At 41.5% G+C, this 21,900-nt stretch overlaps 2 protein-coding genes, 1 long non-coding RNA gene and 1 other non-coding gene across 7 annotated transcripts; 1 reads left to right on the top strand and 3 right to left on the bottom strand.

The window, feature by feature from the left end:
- Positions 1-304: 304 nt before the first annotated feature.
- Positions 305-377, bottom strand: trnaa-agc (transfer RNA alanine (anticodon AGC)). The gene has a single exon. It is a non-coding gene; the product is annotated as a tRNA-Ala (tRNA).
- Positions 378-917: 540 nt separating this feature from the next.
- Positions 918-7,529, bottom strand: mapre3a (microtubule-associated protein, RP/EB family, member 3a). Of its 3 annotated transcripts, none has more exons than XM_029460051.1 (7): positions 7,408-7,529; positions 5,379-5,506; positions 5,139-5,284; positions 4,543-4,699; positions 3,425-3,567; positions 2,948-3,100; positions 918-2,330 (listed from the first exon to the last, which is right to left on the bottom strand). In XM_029460051.1, exons 2-7 carry the CDS (start codon positions 5,497-5,499, stop codon positions 2,262-2,264), a joined length of 789 nt encoding a protein of 262 aa, XP_029315911.1. In that variant the 5' UTR covers positions 5,500-5,506; positions 7,408-7,529; the 3' UTR covers positions 918-2,261. The 3 variants fall into 3 exon arrangements, with proteins under 3 accessions (XP_029315911.1, XP_029315910.1, XP_029315909.1); XM_029460050.1 differs by having other exon boundaries at positions 2,948-3,097; positions 4,507-4,699; XM_029460049.1 differs by having other exon boundaries at positions 4,507-4,699.
- Positions 2,397-19,231, top strand: LOC115027037 (uncharacterized). Its single transcript, XR_003834352.1, has 3 exons — positions 2,397-2,879; positions 12,080-12,244; positions 17,704-19,231. It is a non-coding gene; the product is annotated as an uncharacterized LOC115027037 (long non-coding RNA).
- Positions 9,248-20,105, bottom strand: dpysl5a (dihydropyrimidinase like 5a). Of its 2 annotated transcripts, none has more exons than XM_029460047.1 (13): positions 19,953-20,105; positions 17,715-17,985; positions 15,792-15,950; positions 14,821-15,000; positions 14,672-14,740; positions 14,521-14,565; positions 14,296-14,371; positions 13,593-13,749; positions 13,359-13,500; positions 13,067-13,209; positions 12,726-12,933; positions 12,073-12,241; positions 9,248-10,836 (listed from the first exon to the last, which is right to left on the bottom strand). In XM_029460047.1, exons 1-13 carry the CDS (start codon positions 20,060-20,062, stop codon positions 10,751-10,753), a joined length of 1,815 nt encoding a protein of 604 aa, XP_029315907.1. In that variant the 5' UTR covers positions 20,063-20,105; the 3' UTR covers positions 9,248-10,750. The 2 variants fall into 2 exon arrangements, with proteins under 2 accessions (XP_029315907.1, XP_029315908.1); XM_029460048.1 differs by lacking the exon at positions 19,953-20,105 and adding an exon at positions 18,107-18,196.
- Positions 20,106-21,900: the final 1,795 nt, after the last annotated feature.

Genomic DNA, 21,900 nt, shown 5'->3' on the forward strand with positions numbered 1-21,900 from the left:
CTAACTAGCTAGTTAATCATTTCAAGGACATGTGATGATCTACCAGCTCAAGCTATACATTTTGCATGCATTATTCCTGAGAACAGAACAACATGCAACATTAATTCCAACGAGTTAACATGCAAACCCAACAAGCGACTTTACAATTTCAACTGAATCAAAAGTAGTCCGTTAACGTGGAAGGGAATTCCCTTATTGTACCCTTTCCAAGTCACTAAGGCGACACTAGTTTGCAAATCACGAGCTGGTTTAAAAGTAATTCATGTTTACCTAAAAATACAACAAGTTTTCGAGCGAAGAAAAGTGGAGGATGCGGGCATCGATCCCGCTACTTCTCGCATGCTAAGCGAGCGCTCTACCATCTGAGCTAATCCCCCGCCCTGACGTCTACGGAAGTAGCCTGGAATAAAACCCGGAAGCTGCAACACATATGAATGGTGCTTTGAGATTTGACTGTATATCAGATGTGTGGAGAGATGAAACGCGAACCCTATTTTATTATATAAATACTATATTGTACCACACTATACTATGTTAATGTTATAATGTCTTACCGCATAATATACTAAATTATATTTCTTTTTGTATACACTTCGTATCATTACTTATATATTCACTTATATACTTATTCACAGTATATATTATTCTGGAGTTATTTACATAGCTGCTATTAATCATACTGTCGCTAAACCTCATAAGCATTTTTCTTTAATTGCTCTTATATAGTTTATTTTATTATACTAGTTTTATATATCTCTTATTTTATTTAGTCCTATTTTTAATTTTTCCTTCTCTATTTATCTGTACTTATTTCGGTCTTTGTGCTACTCCAACACCTCTTATCTTATAAAGAGTTAAACTAACCCTATTATAGGGTTAATTTAATGTCCATTCTCCTTCAAAATAAAGCACCACCATTTATTTCACAACTGTTTATTTATTCAAAACTCAAAAGATGAGTGTTCTGTAGATGTTTACATGGTCAATGAATGCACGTTTGAGAGCAGACGACAGCCCGTTTGCAAGTAAAAAAAGCTGGGAAAGGACAAGGAGACTTCCTCGGTTTAACTGGATGCTTATGATGACCAGTCAACTGGTCACAGATTTCTTAATACTGACTTTCTTCCAAACTACCACTCATATCATACCCTGGGCAACCCTTAACAGCAAAAAAAGTATAAACATTGTATGATTAGCAGGGAAGACATAACAAAACCTGTCATGTGAAAATGTGTCTGTATTAATCAGTGTCAGGCTCCTTTTATATTCTAGAATAAAACATTAGAACTGCTACAATCTATAACCATGTCGTCAGTCTGCAGGTGGCTTTCCACCTCTTAATTTTAAACTCATAAGCTTCTGCGTGTCGGCCTAAAAGATACAACGGCCATCAACCAGGATCGTGCGACATCGGACAAAATCTCCACACATAATACATATACAAAATATCACTCATTCACAGTCAATGTGTAACATTCTCATGCTCAGATATGCTGATCAATAATGAATAATCACAGAGCACTGATCATACGGCTTGAGTCATCACACCACAGGATTTCCTTCAGCGTTTCTACATGCCATGAACCACCATGACAGAAACTAAAAGCTTGATGCTAAATCAAGCACAACCCATAACAGAAAACACACACATGGCCTCAGCTTTCATGTACAGTAGGTTTTGCACCAATTTTGCTACAGAAAGTTAATCTAAATTAAATATAAGTTAAATAAATAAGATATTGTTATTAAAAAGTCACCTTTTGTTACAGTTTTAGTAGCTCCGGGAGTGTCCTGATGGCACCGTTACTCTAATAGAAGTTTCTCAGAGCACCAAAGTCAAATAAATAACTCCATAATGAGCAAAGACTTTGTCCTCTCAGAAATCACAATGTCGGCAATATTTACAGACCTAAAATTCACTGTTTACCATAACAACCTCCGTGCCAGGCTCGGCTCGATTTTCTGCGTTACTCATGCTGAAATAACTGGATATGTGGGACATTATTGTTACTGTGGAGGCAGGGAGGAGCAGCAGATGAGGATGCAGAGTAGTTGTGTATAGTGAGTAGACGGCCAGAGGGTGGATGGGGGGGGGGGAGGTTACAAACAGATATACATATGAGAAAGAAAAGAAAAGACGGACAGAGAGAAGGGATAGTGGTGAGTATTTATAGAGAGCGTGCAGAGAGAGAAGAAAACAAATGAGGGCAAAAAGAAAAAGAAAGGGAAGATGGAGATGTTGGGGGGGGGGGGTGAAGGGCTCAGTATTCATCCTGGTCCAGGTGAGCTTGTTCCTCGAGTTCCTCATCCTCCGGAGGTGCAAAGCCATCCTGAGAAACGGGTGGAACAAAGTTATTATTCAGGTCTTTTGCTTTATTTTATTTTATGTTAAAGCATAAAACATATCCTGATCAAAGACGACACACGAACAGATAAACAAGGGCAAAGCTTTATGTTTACATATTTATTCAAAGTGCTAAGTGTTTCTTTATTGTCTCTATAGACGCTGTGTCTTTAACTTGTAGTTCATCATACCCAGGACTACAATTCCCTTGATGTCTATCCACACAATGTCACACACGTTTTCTGCATTAAGGCTAATCAAGGGACGCTGCATTCACTTCCTGTTCTTGCCTTGAAGAAGGTGTCTGACCGAAAGCTTCTTAATGCACAGATTTAATTGTGTTTATAATTAAGTTTGAAGCTCCAGCACATCAGTAAAGTCCGATAGTGGGCGAGCAGAGTTTTATGTTATATTCCAAGGATGGATTTTTATTAATTTACCTTAAATGTCAAAGGGGTTTTGAATGAGTTGTTCTTACTTCTGTAACAAAACGTGGAAGTGGAGGTTTCCCTCCGGCTCTCTATCCTGACTGACTGTGAGTAAAGGACGTGCAGATTGAAATGGTGCAGTGCAGCCTGCATGTGGCTGATGAAGGACAGATACCTCTGTTGCGTAGAGAATGTTGATTATACTGCTGAGGACGGAGTTGTTTTCACTCTCGTGTTCCTGGCAGATCAGCTCGATGTCCCGTAGTTTGCTGAAGTAGAAGTCTCTCTCCTTCTCTAGTCCGTCAACTGTCAACTTCAACTCCATCAACTCGGAAAAGAAAAAGATATATTTACATCAGAAGGCAGCAGATAAAAACAAGAACCTGTTTAAATGGCATTATTCAAAAACATTTAATTAGTCACAGGACAATAAGTTTAGCTCGCATTAAAAGCAACTCTCTTTCATAGCGGACATCTTGACTCGTTAAAGAAAAGCATCTGCACATGTGCTCCTCCTACTGTAACGTGTCAAGATGTTATTGCTATTAATGCAATAAATCAATTTCTTTCAGTCGGTGTGAATCCAAAAGGAATCCACAGACTTGAGACGGTAAGATGGACGACGTGGTTTGAGGGTCCTCCTGTTGTCTACCTGTTGATTTAGCTCCATGATCTCAGCATCACTGCCCCCGTTTCTAGACAAAGTGGGATTCTTCCTCATAGCTGGAGTGTTGTGTTGGACCCGCTGTGGTGTTGGCATGATTTTGGGAACTGTTGGAGACGTCCTCTGTGGTCCTGAGGATGTCAGACATACGATCAGAGATGTTTAGCATTTGAATTCAAATGGATTTACTGCATTTATAACATTTGATTGTAGCAATTGTGGCGATGGAAAGAGCATATTATAGAGAGCTGATGTCATCAGCTTGTAGCATAATGTTGTGCTTTTGATGTCATTTTTGTGAAAGAATTTCAAATAGTTTTACAACACAAACCGATATAAAAGACACAAATTTGAATTGGCGGATTAAAAAAAAAATGATTTTGCACAATGTCACGCTAAAATCTTTAAAACAGAAAAACACTGCGTCCTTCCTAAACCTCTATAAGTGCTTCAGCTGAGGCGTTAAACTCAAAGTCAGAACATGCCAACACAGCTTTTGAATATAAATGCAGTCATTCTGCCCATTTACAACCACACTGCTCACCGGTGACGGGGTCACACGGCAGGCTTTACATCACACTACAAGTCAAATTAGATTCTTCGCCATGACTTTCGAAGCAAAAAGCTTTCACAGAGACGTAGCGAAGCGGACGTTACTCTTGTTAGTACAATGAGACAAACTTCTAGTTTATCTGTCCAGCTTTCAGACAGAGATGAAGCTGCAACAGTGCTGCATCAGCTGCTTGATGCACAACACTGGAGCGAGTGGTTGCATTTGATATTTCTGCAGATCTTCTGGCCCCGCTGATCGAGATCAATTAGAATAGGGAGTTGCATGTTGTAGATTTTCAACCCCACTAGCCACTGTGGTGATTACTACAATCCCAGTGACTCGGTCATACCTACACGGCGTCATGTTGCTTGTGAATGCCGGGCAGTGAGATGAGTCTAAGAAGATAGCGGTCAGTCTGTGAATCGTGCTGCTCACACCACTTGCTCGCAGGGAGCGCTGTTTGAGCCATCCAAAGCTCAGCAAGACCGTGCAGCAAAGCCAAACCTGTTTGGTTTACCTGGGTTTCTCTTTGGTTTGTGGATAAAGTGATCACCTGGGTTGGGGGCAGGGGCCACGTCCTGCCCCTGTCTGGATAGTAAAGGGTCATACTCCTTCCCGTCGTAGTTGGCGTCGAAGAACTTCTTAAACCACTGCACGAATTCAAAGTTGTCCTGGAACTTCCCTTTTACAAGCTTTTCTACGGGAATTATCTGGAGGATGGAAACAGAAACCGCTCGATAAAACACACAGCTGCTGTTATATGACGAGAAATCGCCTTGAAGGGATAGTTAGGATCGTTTGAAGTGGGGTTTGCAGTCAGTGTATTACCTACAGGAGATGGTGTTTGAAGAAACAGACGGGAAGCTGAGCAAAGTGCTGGAGCGAAGCAGCGAAACATATTTTAACCAGCTAAAAGAAAGGCCCGTTAATCGACACCCGTTAAAGTTTACGCTATATTTAGAATATTTAAGGGGCTGAGTGACGGCAAGGTAAAGCGGTAAAATGTTCTACATGCAGCGTACATTTAATTTGGTCCACAGACGTCCTACTCCTGTCTGTCTCCAAACGACCTCACGTCAAACAATCAGAACTATCTCTTTTAAATATAATCACAAATATAGTGAAATACAAGATAAAAAGTATTCTGACTTTGTCAACACTCATCCTTTTAAAAGCTGCCTGAAGAACTTTGAAGTTGTGTATAGACTCGTGCTCCAGCTTGGCTTGAAATTTGACCTTCTTCAGAAGGATGCAACCTGGAAACAACATGTCCATGAACTGGCAGTACGCCGCTCCTGCAAAAAACACAAAGACACACAACAACTTATTTCAGTTGTCTTTGTACTGATTCATTAGTTGAGCAGGATTTGATTGGAGCTTCATCCTTACCTGAACATAGCTGTTCGATCTTAGTGTAGGTGAGGTGCAAAGAATCGTTGACCCATGCCAGCATGTCATGTCGGCTGAGGTTGTCAATAGACACAGATGTGGCGTACACATTCACTGCCATCCCCTACCTGAAACACACAACGTGAGAAGAGACAGACATTGATTGTTGCCTCTTATCTGATTTCTTTTTTAAACTTTGGGCTGAAAGTTCGTTAATCATAGAATCTCAAACGGATTCCTTCGTCGGTCTTGGAGTGAGCACACTGTATGTAAAGAGATATACTCAAATTGCTCTTCCGAGGTGTCCCAGCCCGTCCTAAACCAAGCTGCCCTATCGGCCCCATAACCTTTCCCCTAACCTACCATATGTTGGACTTATACAATATACTTATTATGATCATTTTCATTATTGATTCATCTTCTGATTACCTTTTGATTTGTCTTATGAAGTGTCAGAAAATGCCTGTTACAATTACCTAAAGTTTAAACTTGTTTATCGATGTCAGAGAATAAGGTAAGAATAAAGTAACATTAACTGGCAGTATTTAAATGGTGCAAATAGCTCAGATGTGCAATTTGCACTATTTAAATTAAACCAGACGTATTGTTATTTTAACTTTATTATTATACAATCACTTTTTTACTATCATGCAAGACACAGAGAAGCTGGAACATATGAATGTTTGGTGCTTTTTATTTAAATAAATAATGAAAAAGATGATTAAAAATAGTTGCTGATTAATTTTCTGTCGTTACTGAATGTTGATTTATCGACTTACTCGTGGACCTACTTTACTGGACTCGTTTCAATGAACCCATTTCTTGATCTAGTTGTCCTGGATTTCTGATGTGGGATGTTATACAGTAGTATTAGACCCTGCTATAATCTGTATAAACTGTCCAGTGGAGGAGGGATCTCTATTCAAATTCACTTTGAAGGTTGCGAGAAGGTAGTTTTCCTTGTCCTCTCAGATTCTAGATCTCAGGCTGGGTCAGACACCGTTGCAGTCGTGGGCCTGTAAAGCCCAATGACACTGGTGGTACTGAACTAAAGGGAAATACTCTTTTTGACTGTAAACACAGTGCCTGAGAAGCATCTTTAGTTTCAGTTTTAATCTACAGATGTGTTGAGAGCATAATCCCCCCTAGATTAAACAGAAATATCCTGATGTTTGTGAGCAGCTTTACACATCTGGCAGCTGCAGCCTTCTCTGTGCTCACTTTCGCCTGCTAATACCTTCCAGCGGTGTCGTGTCAAAACGGGCCTGTAACACCTTGACTTCCCCTGCAGTAAAAATGCACATTAACACAATGAACTGTGTAAAGATAATGATTATAAAGTCACGCGCCGCACTGTGTCTGCAGGTGACAGCCAGAAAGAGACAGTAACACATGCAAACAACTGAATCACGTTTATCTGCAGTGTAAGCACTCATTTCTGTTAATAACACAAATATTATTGTGAATATTCAGGCAGCGTGTCTCTCTTGAGGCTTTGCTAGGTTACAATTACATCATTATAAACTACCAACAACAGTAAAGATCGTTTATAGGGCAAAAACATGCACGCTCAGCTATAATAACAGGCGCGTACATTGCAGTGGGTGCTGATAACTATGGATTATTGTATCGCACGAAAGGGAAGTCCATTCTCCCAAAACCTGCCGGGCCTTTTCTAGAAAGCTCCAATAATGACTGCAGCAAAATGCTGGGTGCAAAACCCCGAAGTCTAACAAGTGCAAATGGAGCAGGGGTCTGACATTTCAAGCCCAAACTGAGAACAATAAATGTGCCTGTTTACTGGGTGCCTTTCAGTAAAAAAAAAAAAAAAAAACCCGCAACGCTGGTGCTGCTGCTCTCCAAGCGGCCCCCTCTACAGGCCTCCCGGAATAGCTCAGGACTGTCAGTGCACGGGAAATATGCTCACTGCCTGGGAATAAAACACACGCTCCCCCGCAAACCACGCGCAAAAAGAGAAACAAACAAAGCGCGAGCGAGTTAAATGGTTATTTGGTGCGGTGATACTCACTGTTTTCACGAGTGCCTGTGTTGTTATCACGCTGGCTGTATTCCTTATGTCAGTGCTCGGTGCTGTCGTCGTTGTTAGAGCCTGCGCGGTGCACTGCTTGGTAACGGGCCGCCCTGTCTGGGGCTGCAACAATCCAGCTCCCACCGCGCATGCGCATGACTCCATGCTGTTAAAGGTTCATTATAAATAGGACTTTGGCCCGTTACAGCTAAGCGACACATGATTTGTCTGGTTGGATTTTAGGCCTGCTGGTGAGGTTTTAGTGAGGACAGGCTTCACAAAAAATGAGATGTGTTGTTGTTTTAAATCTGGTGCTGGATTAAAAAAGATGTCGGCAACAAGAAATATTCAGATACTTAAAAGTGCCAATACAACAATTATTTTCACCAGGGATTAATCTGGCAATAATTTTGTAAATTAATCAATGCATTGTTTTGTCTAAAATGTCATCAAATTAAATTAAATAAATCCATCCATCCCTCAACAAAAGGCAAGTTTATTTCTAAAGCACATTTTAGCAACAAGGCCTTTCAAAGTGCTTTTACATAAAACTTAAAGTATTAAGACAAAATGGACATTCAAATACAACTTTAAAAAAAAAGAGATTAAAGAACCAAGAGAATAGAAAATTTAAAAAAGCTCAAATAGAATACGACAGGAATACAAGTTACAGCGCAGTGTAAGACAATTAATAATTATTTGATTTAATAAAAAGGTCTTGAGCGTTGATTTAAAAGAAGTGAGAGTTTTATCAAACCTGGAGTTTGTTCCAGATATATGGTGCTTAAAAACCTAATGCTGCTTCTCCATGTTCAGTTTAAAGGTTCAATGTGTAATTCAGAGCCTCGTGCTCCAAATACACAGGGGGCAGTATTTCACCTCTAAACTCATCATCAGAACAACTATAAGATATTAACCTGTTTATATTTTAGTTGTAGTTTGTCATATTTATTGTCTTCCAAGTTTTATAGTATTCTTTATATTGTGTACTGTATTCTACAGATATCTCTCTCTCTTCTCGTGTTGATATATGTACTGTATATTCTTCACTCCTGTGTCCGTCAGTCTGTTCTTTGGACCAAACTGCTGAAACTCTGAGTCGGTCTAAATAACTCTGCTATCTTATAATCTTCACGTTGGGCTTAGATATGTGTGTTTACTGTGGCACCGGGGCTGCACGCTCCATGTAACCTTATGTTTTGATATGTTGGCTTGGAGATAGATACACACAGCTGTCTTTGACATAACGTCAACACTGTTACCGCTTCATTCTGTTGATAATGTTAATTGTTTAATGTTTTACTTTTAAATTCTGGCGTATCTTACAAATGAACCCTTTTAAAGCCAAAAGTGATGTTTTCAAAAGTCTTGTTTTGTCCAACCAACAGAACAAAACTCAAAGATATTTAGTTTATAATGATATAAAATAGAGTTTTGCTAGAAAGATTACTAAAACAATGATTCAACATAGTTGTAATTATGTTTCTGTTGATTGACTAAGTGATTTGTTTCAGCTCCATCAACACTGTTATTATAATCGTCCATTACAAGTAAAAGTAGTTAAATGCTTGTCCCCTGGGTAAGAAGTAAAAAGAAGACACTGTAAAGATCTTATTTGATATGTTGGTAATGTATCTCTATGGCCCTCAAACAGTTATTTACATAAAACTTCTGCAGGATGAAACTCGTGCTCATCTGAAATGAGGTTCCCAGGCTGGACACAGATCAAAAAGCCAAAAAAGTTGCTATAGCGGTCAAATAAATGTATAAAAGTAGCAAAAAGTTTTCCAGTGCAAGTGCAGGATGTGTAGATGTGACTTTCCAATCACTCAGGATTCAGTTTGAGATTTCATTGTGGTTTATTTGCACTCAAATCATGTGATATAGAGCTGCAAGAAGAAATAAGAGACAAAAGGAATTCAATGTGACGACACATTGTTCAGCACCAGTGTACATTTGGGAACGGGAAGACACGACAAGATTCACTGGAGCTTCTAAAAGTGAAATTAGTACAAAACAAACAACGATGCAGAACGTGAACTGTAGCGTGATGACTGAGGTTAAAAATTATCTGCTTTACACTGCAGTTTTGACAACAAAATACAACAAAATCAATTACTAAAACAATTATTCACAACTCTGGAACTAAAAAGAAAGAATAAAAAGACAGTAGTAGTATCAGTGCTTTGCTGTAGTTGCTAAACAAGCATGCCTTCCAGTTATGATGCTGAGCTTTCAGTGGCGTAGTGTGAAGGCTTTCGATCCCCTGAAGAAATGGCATTAACTGACTAACACATCTGCTGTTCAACGTCACCTTCTCTTTATGCTTCTGGTGTTACATCAGTCGGAGGAACGCTTTGCCCGCTCTAAAAGAAACGCTCAACATGTCTTGATCTGTGCCGTGTGGGACGATGCGTTTGTGGGCGTCTGTGTTCTCGGGTGAGAAAAAGGCAGTTTGGGTGAGACTTTTTGCTCTCTGTGGAAAATGGATACGATCACAAAGGATGCTGCGTAACACGAGCAACACCAGTGGCTATTACAGTAGTTCTAACTATGCTCCCATGCACACACAGCATAGACTCATTCACATTTGGTGGGGGTGGAACAGAAGTCTATTCTGCTATAAGGCTGTAAACATGAGCTGAAATACTAATCTGACAACGACGAACTACTTAACAAAGACCTCATTCTTACTTAGGAAATCTAACACGGTAGCATCGACGCAAAACAGCACAAATAACAATATAAATAATACATAAACGCATATAAAAGGTTAGCTTGCATTATGATATTTCTCATCAATTGGTCATCTATATTTTTCCATAGCTGGCATATTATTAATGTCAGCCTTGTAATAATTTATTACATTTCATTCACCATCGCTCGCAGTAAGAAAGACATTTGTGATATTTGTGACATTAAATCATGTAAAAAGGCATCTAAATAGTACATGATACAAGTGCAAAATCGTATTTTACAGTGAGGTAACACAACCGCATCATAAAAACCATGACTCGCCTTCATAATCCTAAAACTATTCGTAACATATTCCCCCCCTAATGTGATCCAACTTCTTGTTTCTTTGCCGCTTATATTTGGTTAACCCTTTTGGTAACCACTTAGCTAGTAATAGTTTTCCTTGATCCACATTCCAAAATTATTACGGCAAACGTCATACAGTTTAATGTTTTACAGTCCTATGTAACTGTGCCGAGTTAAAATAAAAACTCCATTACCCAACATGTATCCTAAGCTTCCAGAAATAAAAACAAGTCGTCTTGCTCGGCCGTGTGTTTCCCTCACGTGTCGTTCTTCCGCTTCACGTACGGGGCCGTCTGATTGGTTACCAGATGCCGCTGGATCTCCCTCCAGGAGGAGCGAGGATCCTGGCCGAGGACCTCTTTGGGATGTTGTCATCGATCTGGGCACCTGGAGCAGCAGGAAACGTGAGCACGTGTTCAGCAGCGAAACACGACATATTTCCTGGTATTATTTATTTGGTATTGTAAAGGAACCAGCTTCCAGTTTGTGTTCGGGAGGCAGACACACTCTCCACATTTAAGAGCAGGCCTAAAGACTTTCCTTTTTGATAAAGCTTATAGTTAGGGCTGGCTCAGGCTTACCTTGGATCAGCCCCTAGTTTTGCTGCTATAGGCTTAGAATTTTTTCATTGTGCGGTGAGAGGGTCTAAGGACAGAGGGTGTCGCATCCTGTACAGTCTGGAAAGCCCACTGAGACAAATGTGTCATTTGTGATATTGGGCTATATAAATAAATTTGATTTGATTTAAAGGCTTCTCTCTGAACAGCGTATGTTAAGTTCCAGGCAGATATAAGCAATGCAGTATACTTCAACAGATACATTCTTCTCATTACATTTCAAATGTAACAGAGAAAACTATCCCTCAGAATAAAGCGTCAATAAGAAGCTTTTTTCTTTAGTAGATCACATAATTCTCCTTGGGCTACAAGGCTTTACGCTGTTTGTGAGGAAGCTGAATTACAATATATGTAAAGTAATAATTTATCATGAGACACAATTGGAAGGAAGTTAGTTGCTAGATTTGAAGAAAAAATGTTAAAAGATAACTTGTAGAAGACAACATGACAAACATATATTGAAATCGAGCACAATTACGCCACTGAATCTTATGTTGAATCAAACTTAGCTGCACAGTTGAGAACAGGAATCGTTCCTTGAGTAAATAGGTTGTGTGGATTATGTAAATTAGGATAAATGAAGCTGCTGACCATAAATAGTTTGAGTCCAGCCACAGACCTTTGCATGTCATTCCTCATCTCGCTCCTTTCCTGTCAGCTCTCTACTCTCAAATCTCTCCAAGCATCAAAATACTTTTAAAAGTGTACTAAACAACTCCTATGTGTGTACATGTCTACATGTGGGGAATATAACTGAAGAGCAGGATGTGTAAGCTTTCTATATACTTTGGATTTGCAAACATTGTTTTGAAAAGTGCAAAAACTGTCCCTCAAAATGTCTTTAAATATGGCGCCCTCATCAGGCCAAGTAGTACATGCTTTAAAGGTTGGAGAAGCAGTGACAAAATACAGCATCTCTCAAAGAAATAGTCCCTCTTACACTCGTGCTATCATCATATTTAGGACAAATGTTCTCAGATATCTGAACTAATCCGTTGATTCTTACCAGACAGACTGAAGCTGGACCCTTGGAGGTCCCTCACGCCACCGTGCCGGGTGCAGGGCCGCGTCGGAGTGTCCAGATCTGAAACCCCAAAGTCCCTCTTTCCTGAGTTGAGCACAGCAACAACTTCACCTGTGTAGGGCTCTCGCTCCACAGCTTTCACAGCCTGGCTCTGGTAGGTCAACACACACGCACATACATATTACAAATACAGAACGCAACACATGATACTGACTATTTATTGGAATAAACGAGTAGAAGAACTAGAATATCCTTCTCAAGTAGAGGAACTGTTACGGCAGAGTAATATTACTCCAAACTTCTTATGTGGAAGACCAAAAGTAGCTCTTTTGACAACCAAGATAGCAGCTTAGCTGGACTGTAAGATGGACATCAACATCAACAATGGAGAGCTTTGTCAAAAACAAAGGTTTCATCCCACTGCTCATCACCGACTCTGGTGCAACTGTAGTGCGACTGACTCCAGATCAGAAGGTTGCAATAATTAGGATAAAGAAGGAAGAAAAAGACAGAAGGGAGGATCGAAGGAAGAAAGGAAACTTAAGAGGGAATCTAAAGACTTAAATAAGAAAGGAAGGAAAGAGATAAGATGCAAAGAAAGAAATGAATGAAGGGAGGTCGGTTCTGTCCGATACCTTTTCCCTCTGAACCATCTTCTTGTAGAGGTAATCTGGGAAGGTCCTCAGGGGGCAGAACTTCCCGGAGCCCTCAGCACACGTGAAGATGCCGTTTTCATAAACCACACGGCCACGGCTGATGGTGACCAGGGGAACACCATGACAGCGGAGACCTTCGTACAGGTTCACGTCTCCTCCCTGGACCTGGTTAGCCACAGAAATGGTCCTGCAGACAGAGATGGACGAGACAAAGACGACCTGGTTAATATCAGACAAAAACCTAAATCAGCTTCAGGGATTGGAGATAAAAGCTGCGGTGAGACAAGCCGATCGATGAACGGACGGATCCAGTTTCATACTTGGATCCCTCGGGGTCCCAGACCACCACATCAGCATCTGCTCCTGCGATGATCCTGCCTTTCCTCGGGTAGAGGTTGTAGATCTTGGCAGCGTTTGAGCTTGTGACTGCAACAAAGCGATTCTCATCCATTTTACCTCCAAGCTACAGCAAAGACACAACGTGAAATATGTTTGTAATCTTACAAATGAACTTAACATGCGACTTTAAATCGATAACCACCAAAACAAAACAGATGTCCTGTATTTGGAAGCTCTCTAGCAGCCAGACGGGAACAAAAGAGCCACACATACCACTCCTTTCTCCCAGATGACGCTCATGCGATCCTGAATGCCAGGAATCCCGTGGGGGATCTTTGTGAAGTCGTCCTTACCCATGGCTCTCTGTTTGATGGTGAAAGGACGGTGGTCGGACGCCACGACATTCAGAGTGTCGCTGCGGCCAAACAGAGTGAGATCACGGTTAATACGGCAGAAACACTGACATCAGACTACATTTAGTGAGACCTTTTATAGCGTTTGCCTCACTTTCCCAGCAGGCTCATTAGGTAATTGGGAGTACTGGGGTCCAGGCGGAGAGGAGGCACGGTGACGTGTGCCGCCGCGTGGGCCCAGTCCTGATGGTAGTACTGCATTCCGTTCAGCACAGCGTGGGCTGTGGTGGTTTCACCCTGGACAACCTTACCTGTGGTTAGACGGGACAATAAGGGCAGACGTTACACAAGCAAGAGATTCAAAGATTTAGCAAACCATGACTTTTGGAAAACATGTCTTACAAAACTATGAGGACTAGAACGAGAGTTTAAGCACCATTGTCCCACAAAAAGGAGAAATAATAAGGGATGATGCATGTATAGGTTATTAAATGTCTATTAAAACGTACATACTAACGGGGTTTTCTCTGAAGCCAGCATTCGGTTAAATGCCTGTTTTACTTACGGTCATAAGGACACATCTCCTAAATTAAATATAGATACTAAAATCCAGTATCCTTGACATATACGGTCCCACTTTCACCAAAAAAAAAGGTGAATATGTGGGCATGTTCCACACGGCCTGCAGCAACAGTACGTGGTCCCGGATCATTTGTATTTCAGGGGTCATAAAGATCTCTGATGGAGTAATAAAACATTATAATAATCCATTTAAAAAGTGCATCTCCTGTAAACTAAAGCAATTAGTTTCCAAATGTAGGCATTCATATTATTTGCTTTGGAAACAGAAGTCTTACCCTGCATCTTGGCTGTAGCTACTACGTCTCCGGCAGACATACTGGACACATTGACCAGGTAGATCGGGCAGTGGGCCTGACAGAAGACACACACACACACACACACACACACACACACACACACACAGACGGTGCTACATGTATTTATTTATAGATTTATATATAATTCTATCGTTTGTTTTTGGCAAATGAACTCTTCATCTGTGCAGGAGACATCTCACTCACCCTGTTGCCGATGGTGATTGCCCTGTGGGTCGCCTCCGCTTCCAACTGTAAAGAAACAGAAGACTTAATACACTAAGATCTTTCATTTACATAAATAATAAAACTCTTGACTAGAGTCTGGATATGATAAAGGTATTCCCGACTATGATACCTCTTCAGGCCTGCTGATTTCGATCCCCTCTGGGCCGCTGATGCCCAGGTCCAGTGCTTCTTTTGCACCCTGAGAAGACAAAGTTCTTTAACAAAAGCATTTATGGTGACATAACTTGAGTATACTACAATAGATATATGAGCTCTTACCTCGGCCACCAGTTCCCCGTTCTCAGCGTGGACTCTTGCTATAGCTCCAATGTCCTTGCAGTGCTGCAGAGCCTGGAAGAGCTCGCTGTCCCTCAGCATGAACGTGTCCTTATAGGCCATGAACATCTGAAAGGAATTCACTCCGTTCTCCCTCACCAGCTTCTCCATCTCCGCTCGCACCTGCAGGAAGAGAAAGTGTAAAGGAGTTCTGGTGCATCTCTCAGTCTGAACCGAGTGTCCTTATACAGAGGAGGATCTGGGGCTGCGCTCCAATAGTCTTCTTTGCTCAGGAAGGTTCCTAACGGAGTGAAATGACCCGGAAGCGTTCATGATCAGAGCTGTTCGAATTCTCTAAACGCTAAGAATTCCTTGCGGCGGCAACATTTAAAGCGACGCACCATTCGGTCCGCCGATAACATCCGCTGTGTCCGTTTAACTGAACACTGTGGATGAACTGAAAACAGCTTCTTAGGAGGTGTTGTAGTACAGCATTGAGTTTGTCACTGTACTCATTTTCTATGTGTTATGACTAAAGTTGCTTAAATAAGTAGATATAAGCTTATATATCCATAAACATGTGGATCAGTAGAGTCTGAAATATCTGTTGCAACAACTTCATGCTTATGAACCAGTGTTGAACAATTAGTCAGAGAAAAAAAAAGCCTCAATTAACCAGAATGCAACACATTTCATGTTTTAAGTATGAAACCACTTCCGCTTTGTCCTGGCATTTAAAAAAGGCCCCTCGTTTAGGGTTTGTTCTCACTCTCCATGTCTTCAGCTACACAGAGAAGGAGCTGAAAGAAGCAAGTCTAGTCTCTGGATGCAAGAATTCTGGGAAATGTAGTCACGAACAGAGGTACAGCTGAAGGAGTAACAGTTTAGGACTAAATGTTGTTTTTTTGCCATGAAAATAAATAGTTTTGGAGAAAGAAAGATCATGTGTAGAGGCAGGCACAGTGTTGGAATACCTTTGGTCCCCACCAAGTAACTCCCACGTGCAGAGCGTAGTCACAGCAGGCTTTGGAGTCCGCCGAGCTGCGGCACTTCTCGTAGGCTTCCAGCAAAGACTCATCCTTCTCTGGCAGAATGTGTCCGATCACCATTGTTGTACCGCCAGCGAGAGCAGCCTGGAAGAGACGCAAACAACAGCTCTCAGGTCACAGGTTGTAACGCTGCGATTATTATTGTGTTGCAGTGTTTACTATCTGTAGCTTTCAGTGCGTCTGTCTTTGTTTAATCAATTTCCATTAAAGACTTCAAAACGGTCATTAAACCGACGCATTTAGAGACGTTAAAGCAGAAGATTTATTGATCCCATAACTACTGAAGGAACTGAAATCTCCTGATCAACACATCTCCTGCGCTAAGCATGAAAGTAGAAGCTTAAATTGTCATTGATGCACATTTTCATGGTTATACGACTGCTGAGGGAAATATAAATCCCTCAGTGTAATCAAAGCAATAACTATCACTTATTTTACGACATCAGCACTTCTTACTTATTATCCTCCGCAGATTTAGATGTTTTTAGACCCACGTTACAGTAAATGAACCCCAACAAGTGAAAACAGAGTGTTTTGTGTGCATGCTTCACTGAGCATCTGTCAGCTGACCCTACAGAGTGGTGTGTAGCGGGAGGACGAGGGGGGCGTGCGTCTGGGAACCATTGTCTCCAAGCACAATGCCGTGAGTGAAAAGGCTTCGCAGCAGTCTTTGCAGCAGCCCCCCACGGTATCCATGGAAACAGATACCGATCTGCATTTGTTTCATGTGTTGGAGCGCGGCGGCGGCGGCAGGGAGGGGAGAGAGGAATGAGGAGAATAGTGTCCGTCACCAGCGTGTACCGGTATCTTGTCTGTCTCAAGCCTCCGTCAGCTCTCATCCTCCATCATCTCTGAGAGTGTTGAGTCATCCCCGTGCTCTGGAGCAGAGCGGGGTATCCCGGTCTTCATCTGCAGCCATCTGCACACTTTCTGGCAGCCTCGGCAACGGCAGAGTGCCAAATCATCTTCGTGTGACGTTGTCGAAACACAGACTCTGCAACCTTCCCGTAAAAAACACACACAACTGCCAAGTAGGACAGTTTCACATCTATGAACCTACTGAATAGATTCATTCATTGTGTCTGTTGTGAAAGGTGTCAACAAGTCCTGTGTGCACTTTAGCTCGCAGGTTGTTGTTGTTTTTCCGCGCATGTTTTTAAGGGATTATCTGGTTCATGATTACCACATGACATTTTGAAGCAAGACTTGTGACATCTGGCATTTCACAGATCTGAGTCCGAGTTGTTTTGTCAAACCAACAGTTTAAAATGCAAAAGATAATCAGTTCACGATCACAGAGGAGTAACAGAGGCAGAAACTCTTCACAATAAATCTGTTATCAAAGTGTCCGATTAGCTTTCTGTTCATTTACTAATGAATGAATGAATTACTTCCAAACTGTCACGATCATCGACCTCGTTTAAATAACGTTCAACATGCCGTTTGCATTTTATCTCAATGCTTTATAGTTAATATTGCAGTTGTACTGTTTCCATGTAATACATTATGTTCTCATTATAAGTTATAACATGTCTCATCACAAAACAAACCGAAGAAGCGTCTCTGACATCTCGGCTAATATTAGCATCAGTGAAAAGCTTTCATTGATCTGTCAGATACAGAAAACAACATTTGTGATTGAAAGCAACATGAAAGTTATGAACCAGGAGAATCTGTTCTGCAGACACATTTCTCTCATTTCATGCTTCGACAAGAAAACTTGCTGTAAAATGAAGCGTGGCTTTTGTTCTGCTCTACAAATAGGACAGTGCCAGTCGCCCTACTTCCAATCTAAACCCTTCTCTCTTCTTCTTCTTCTTCTTCTTTCCATTTCTAGCAGGACGTTACCTTGGTGCCGCTGTAGAAGTCGTCCGCCGTGGTCGCGTTCATGAAGCTCTCCTCCAGGTGGACGCTGGTGTCGATCCCCCCGGGGAGGACCAGTTTTCCCGAGGCGTCGATCACTTTGGCTCCACCTGGGATCATCATCTCCTTCCCCACCTGCTGGATGATGCCGTTCTCGATGTAGACGTCGGCCTCCTGGGTGCAGTCGTCGTTCACCACCTTGCCGCCCTTTATCAGGATCCGCACCATCGCTGAGCTGGAAGACATGGCTATAGCTCTGTCAGGAAGAGAGGAAGAAGACGTCTGTTAACCCTGTTTAGTCAGGCAGTGTGTGATAGACTGACCACATCTAAAACAAGAAAAAGAAAGGTTACAGCTACTGCGAGAACTTCCCGTACCTCATCCTGAGACTGTAGTAAGTCTAGCAGATACAAGGATCAGTGATGCTGCCCTGAGACTAGTCTGTCAGGCTGTGACTGACATCAGCTACAAGACTGATGGGCTGTGTCAGTCACCGCCTGTGACCTGGCGTCACAGTGGACAGTGACGTAGTGGCGAATACAAAGAAGCTGAGTCCAGTTGTGGATCACAATAAGGCAGACAAGGGTCAATCAGGCCTTTATCTTGAAAGGACAAAAGCAGCATAAAGCCACTTACGATGATGTTAGTGGCAGAAAAATATGAACTAAGAAAGTTGAGGTGCGTTCCTTTGCTACATTCATGAAAATGAGCTCTAACCTGCCCCAGTGCTGCCCAACCTGGGGATCACTACCCCTAAAAGAGGTCACGAGATTAATCTAAGGGGTCGTCAGACGATTACATGTTACCACTATTTGACTCAAAGATTTAAACTGGATGACTTTTGGACCAGACGAAATGAATAATGGATTCAGTAACCGAATTGTATTCCTTGCAACATAGAGAGCTGAAACGGCACTCTCACCATCATGTCGCTAAATTACATTTGCGGAATTGAATAAATAAGTGTGTATTTAATTATTGTTCGTTATACAATCCTGGTCTCAACTACAAAGGTTGCTCCGCTCTCTAGTCTTCTCTGAACGACACAAAAATCACAGGACAAATAAAGACAAATTATTTTCTTGACATCACTTCTTGGGTAAACTGGGTGTGATCACTGTTATTACCTAACCATCAATAACAAAGCAATAATCTCCAAGATCTACCTCCTCCCTTCCCTTTAGCACTACTGTATTAGTGATGTGTGTGTGTGTGTGTGTGTGTGTGTGTGTGTGTGTGTGTGTGTGTGTGTGTGTGTGTGTGTGTGTGTGTGTGTGTGTGTGTGTGTGTGTGTGTGTGTGTGTGCACCCTGCGTGCTTGCGTGCTCGCAGAATGCGTACGTATGAGGGTGCGGCAACTTTACTGCATGGCATGGAGTCCTTCACACATCCAGACCTGATGGATGATAATGTAGGATGGGCATTAACTCGTGCCCTATTTCCCGTGTTCCCCCAAAAGCCTGGACGCAGCGTCAGGCTTTAATAAAGTTATTTTGAATATTGCAGGGCCTATTGCTCTGTATGCACTCTGGAAGTGGACGCCGGTTGTCAATAATAAAACAGGTGAGCCCTGTTTTAAGACTTGCACAATATCAAATAAAACACAAATCGATTACAGATTCAATACATGCAACTATAGTATAAACTACACACGTTATAAAACCATACGCCCTGGTAATACTGGTCTAATGTCTTCATATTGATCTGATTTGTCATTTAAATCTATAAAATCCCTGCTACAAATCAAACGCAAGTATTGTCAATTATAATCAAACACAATCATTTCCCAAATAATGTAATTTCACTGCAAAAGTGTGATAGCAGTGAGAAGATGACACTTCCACTTGTGCGACTTGACACAAAGAAACCGGTCTCCATCCGGCAGGAGCGGCTGCAGCACAGCGTTCAGGAGCGACCTAGAAACCGCCTCACTAACTCTCAGTCCGCCCTAGTCCCTCATCTCCCTCCGCAATGGAGACAAGCTTTCTATCTAACGGTGCAAAGTGTCTCCACACTGTAATCACAGCCCTGCAGCCCTGCAGCCAGGTCGGGAGGTGTAGTTGTACTTCAGGGTGTGTATAGATCCTGGGAGGGAGGCAGGGCAGACGTGTAGCCCGGCGGGCAACGAAACAAAGTGTCCAAGCTCCAGGAGAGGATTTCCTCGTTAAGACAGAGCCGCTGCAGCCGACGGGTCAGAATAATGCTGATGATGTGCACCACGTACCTCCTCTCTGGGCCTGCTGCTGCTGCTCCACGCGCCTCTCTGCTTACTTTCTTACGGAATGCAACACAATCCGTGGATGGCACTTCCCAAGGAGATACACACACATACATACACACACACACACACACACACTAGATGGATGCCTTCCTGGCTGGTCCGGGACCAGCAGACCGCAGCCTCATCACCATCAATTATACGAGGATGTACAAGTTAGACTTCCGGTTATGGCTTTCAAAATAAAGTTCAAACAGTTTGGCCTTGCAAATGAGTAGTGTGACAAAATTTCAGAATCTGGTTGAATATACAAGGAATGTATTTGGTGTGTTGATGCATATACAAGAAACATAAATATATATTATATATAATTTATATTTACATTATTCACTCTGTGAATCTTTGGGCAATTTAGAAATGTGTGCCTTTTCTTTTTAACCATGTTTTTTTTGTTTCCTTAGAAACAATATCCAACAACCTAATCTATAGTAAATAAAGTAATATGTACATATAACAACAGATAATAGGATAGTACATGTTTATTGAAAAACAAAAGAAAATGATAATATATTCACCCAGCAGATTCCCAGCACCAGAGATACAGTCAGTGTACATACTATGTTTAACGCATGTTTGCAAAAAGAGTAAATAAAACTAAATATAAAATAAATATGTAATGCAAATTAAATTAAATGAACTACAAAGTGAAAATGAATTAAATAAAGGGTGCTTAACAAAAACCTCTCTAAACTAAAGCCCATTATGCAAATTGCTCTTTGGGTGACCTAGTAGAATACTAATAATATGTGTAACTGTTTAGATTACATATATTTTGGGAGTAGTCATAAGTAAGATATATGCACATATGTACTGTTGAAATATGTCATGCACTTTACAAGTATGTATTTCAAACACAAATGTTACAGCGGCTTTGTTGTCTTCACAATCACAGACGGGGGGGGGCTCTCTTTGGACACATGTCTGTGCTTTTATTTTGTAGGCTAATCGCATGTTTTCCGGTACCATACCATCTTTCTGTGGTTAGCTTGATGCAGCTCGCAGCATCCAGGCCGTAAGACGGTGTCACGCGCCAATCAGTCGCGCGGATGGAAGGCTCGGTCGCCTAAGCAACCAATTACCTCTTGCTTAGGGCGTGTCCACTGTGAGGAGGCTGTACCACTATCAGAGGTGGGGGGGGGGAGGGGGGGGATAAAGATAACAGCAGGGTGAGGCTGCATAATACATTATTATAATGTCTTATCACTACCATTATGGATTTAATGGCTTTAATGTCACTATAAGCTTTAATTTGATGTATAAATAGCTGATATCTTATCGTACATGGCCTGCGCTTGATCTGCAAATAAAACAAATAACAAATAAATAATATATTTACGAGCATATGGCATTAGTAGTAACTTTAATGTGATTAATGGCGGAATAAAAGAGGCAACGTGTGCAGGTCTGATCAGGAGCAGCAGGGCAACACCCTGATTCAAAGCGCAGACGCTGGTGAAGACCCAGGTGTCAAGACACTGAGCAACACATCCCCTGCTGGAGGGCACGATGGCATGGAAACCGGAGCTGAATATCAATATCCACATCTCCTCTATCATCCCCCCCGACAATTAGACGCTAAAACAGAGTAATGAGAATATTAATTATGGTTGGAATTGTCTAAATATTATCATTATAATGGGGCCTTGTGTCAATGGAGGCACATTTCTGCCACTTGAGATATTTCATTATTAAATGTTTTTCTCCCCCTCAATTCTGACAACGTTGTATCATATTAACAAGATAGTTTCTCATGATTACAAGATATTGGACTCGTAAATATGACAATTATTATGCAAACCATCTCATACTTGAGTAGAACAGAGACGTTTTTAATGTTATTAGTAATCCTCTGGGAACATTCCTATTACACACATGGGGGCCATTAACAAAGGTC

Source organism: Cottoperca gobio, chromosome 22, assembly GCF_900634415.1.
Source record: "Cottoperca gobio chromosome 22, fCotGob3.1, whole genome shotgun sequence".
NCBI lineage: Eukaryota > Metazoa > Chordata > Actinopteri > Perciformes > Bovichtidae > Cottoperca > Cottoperca gobio.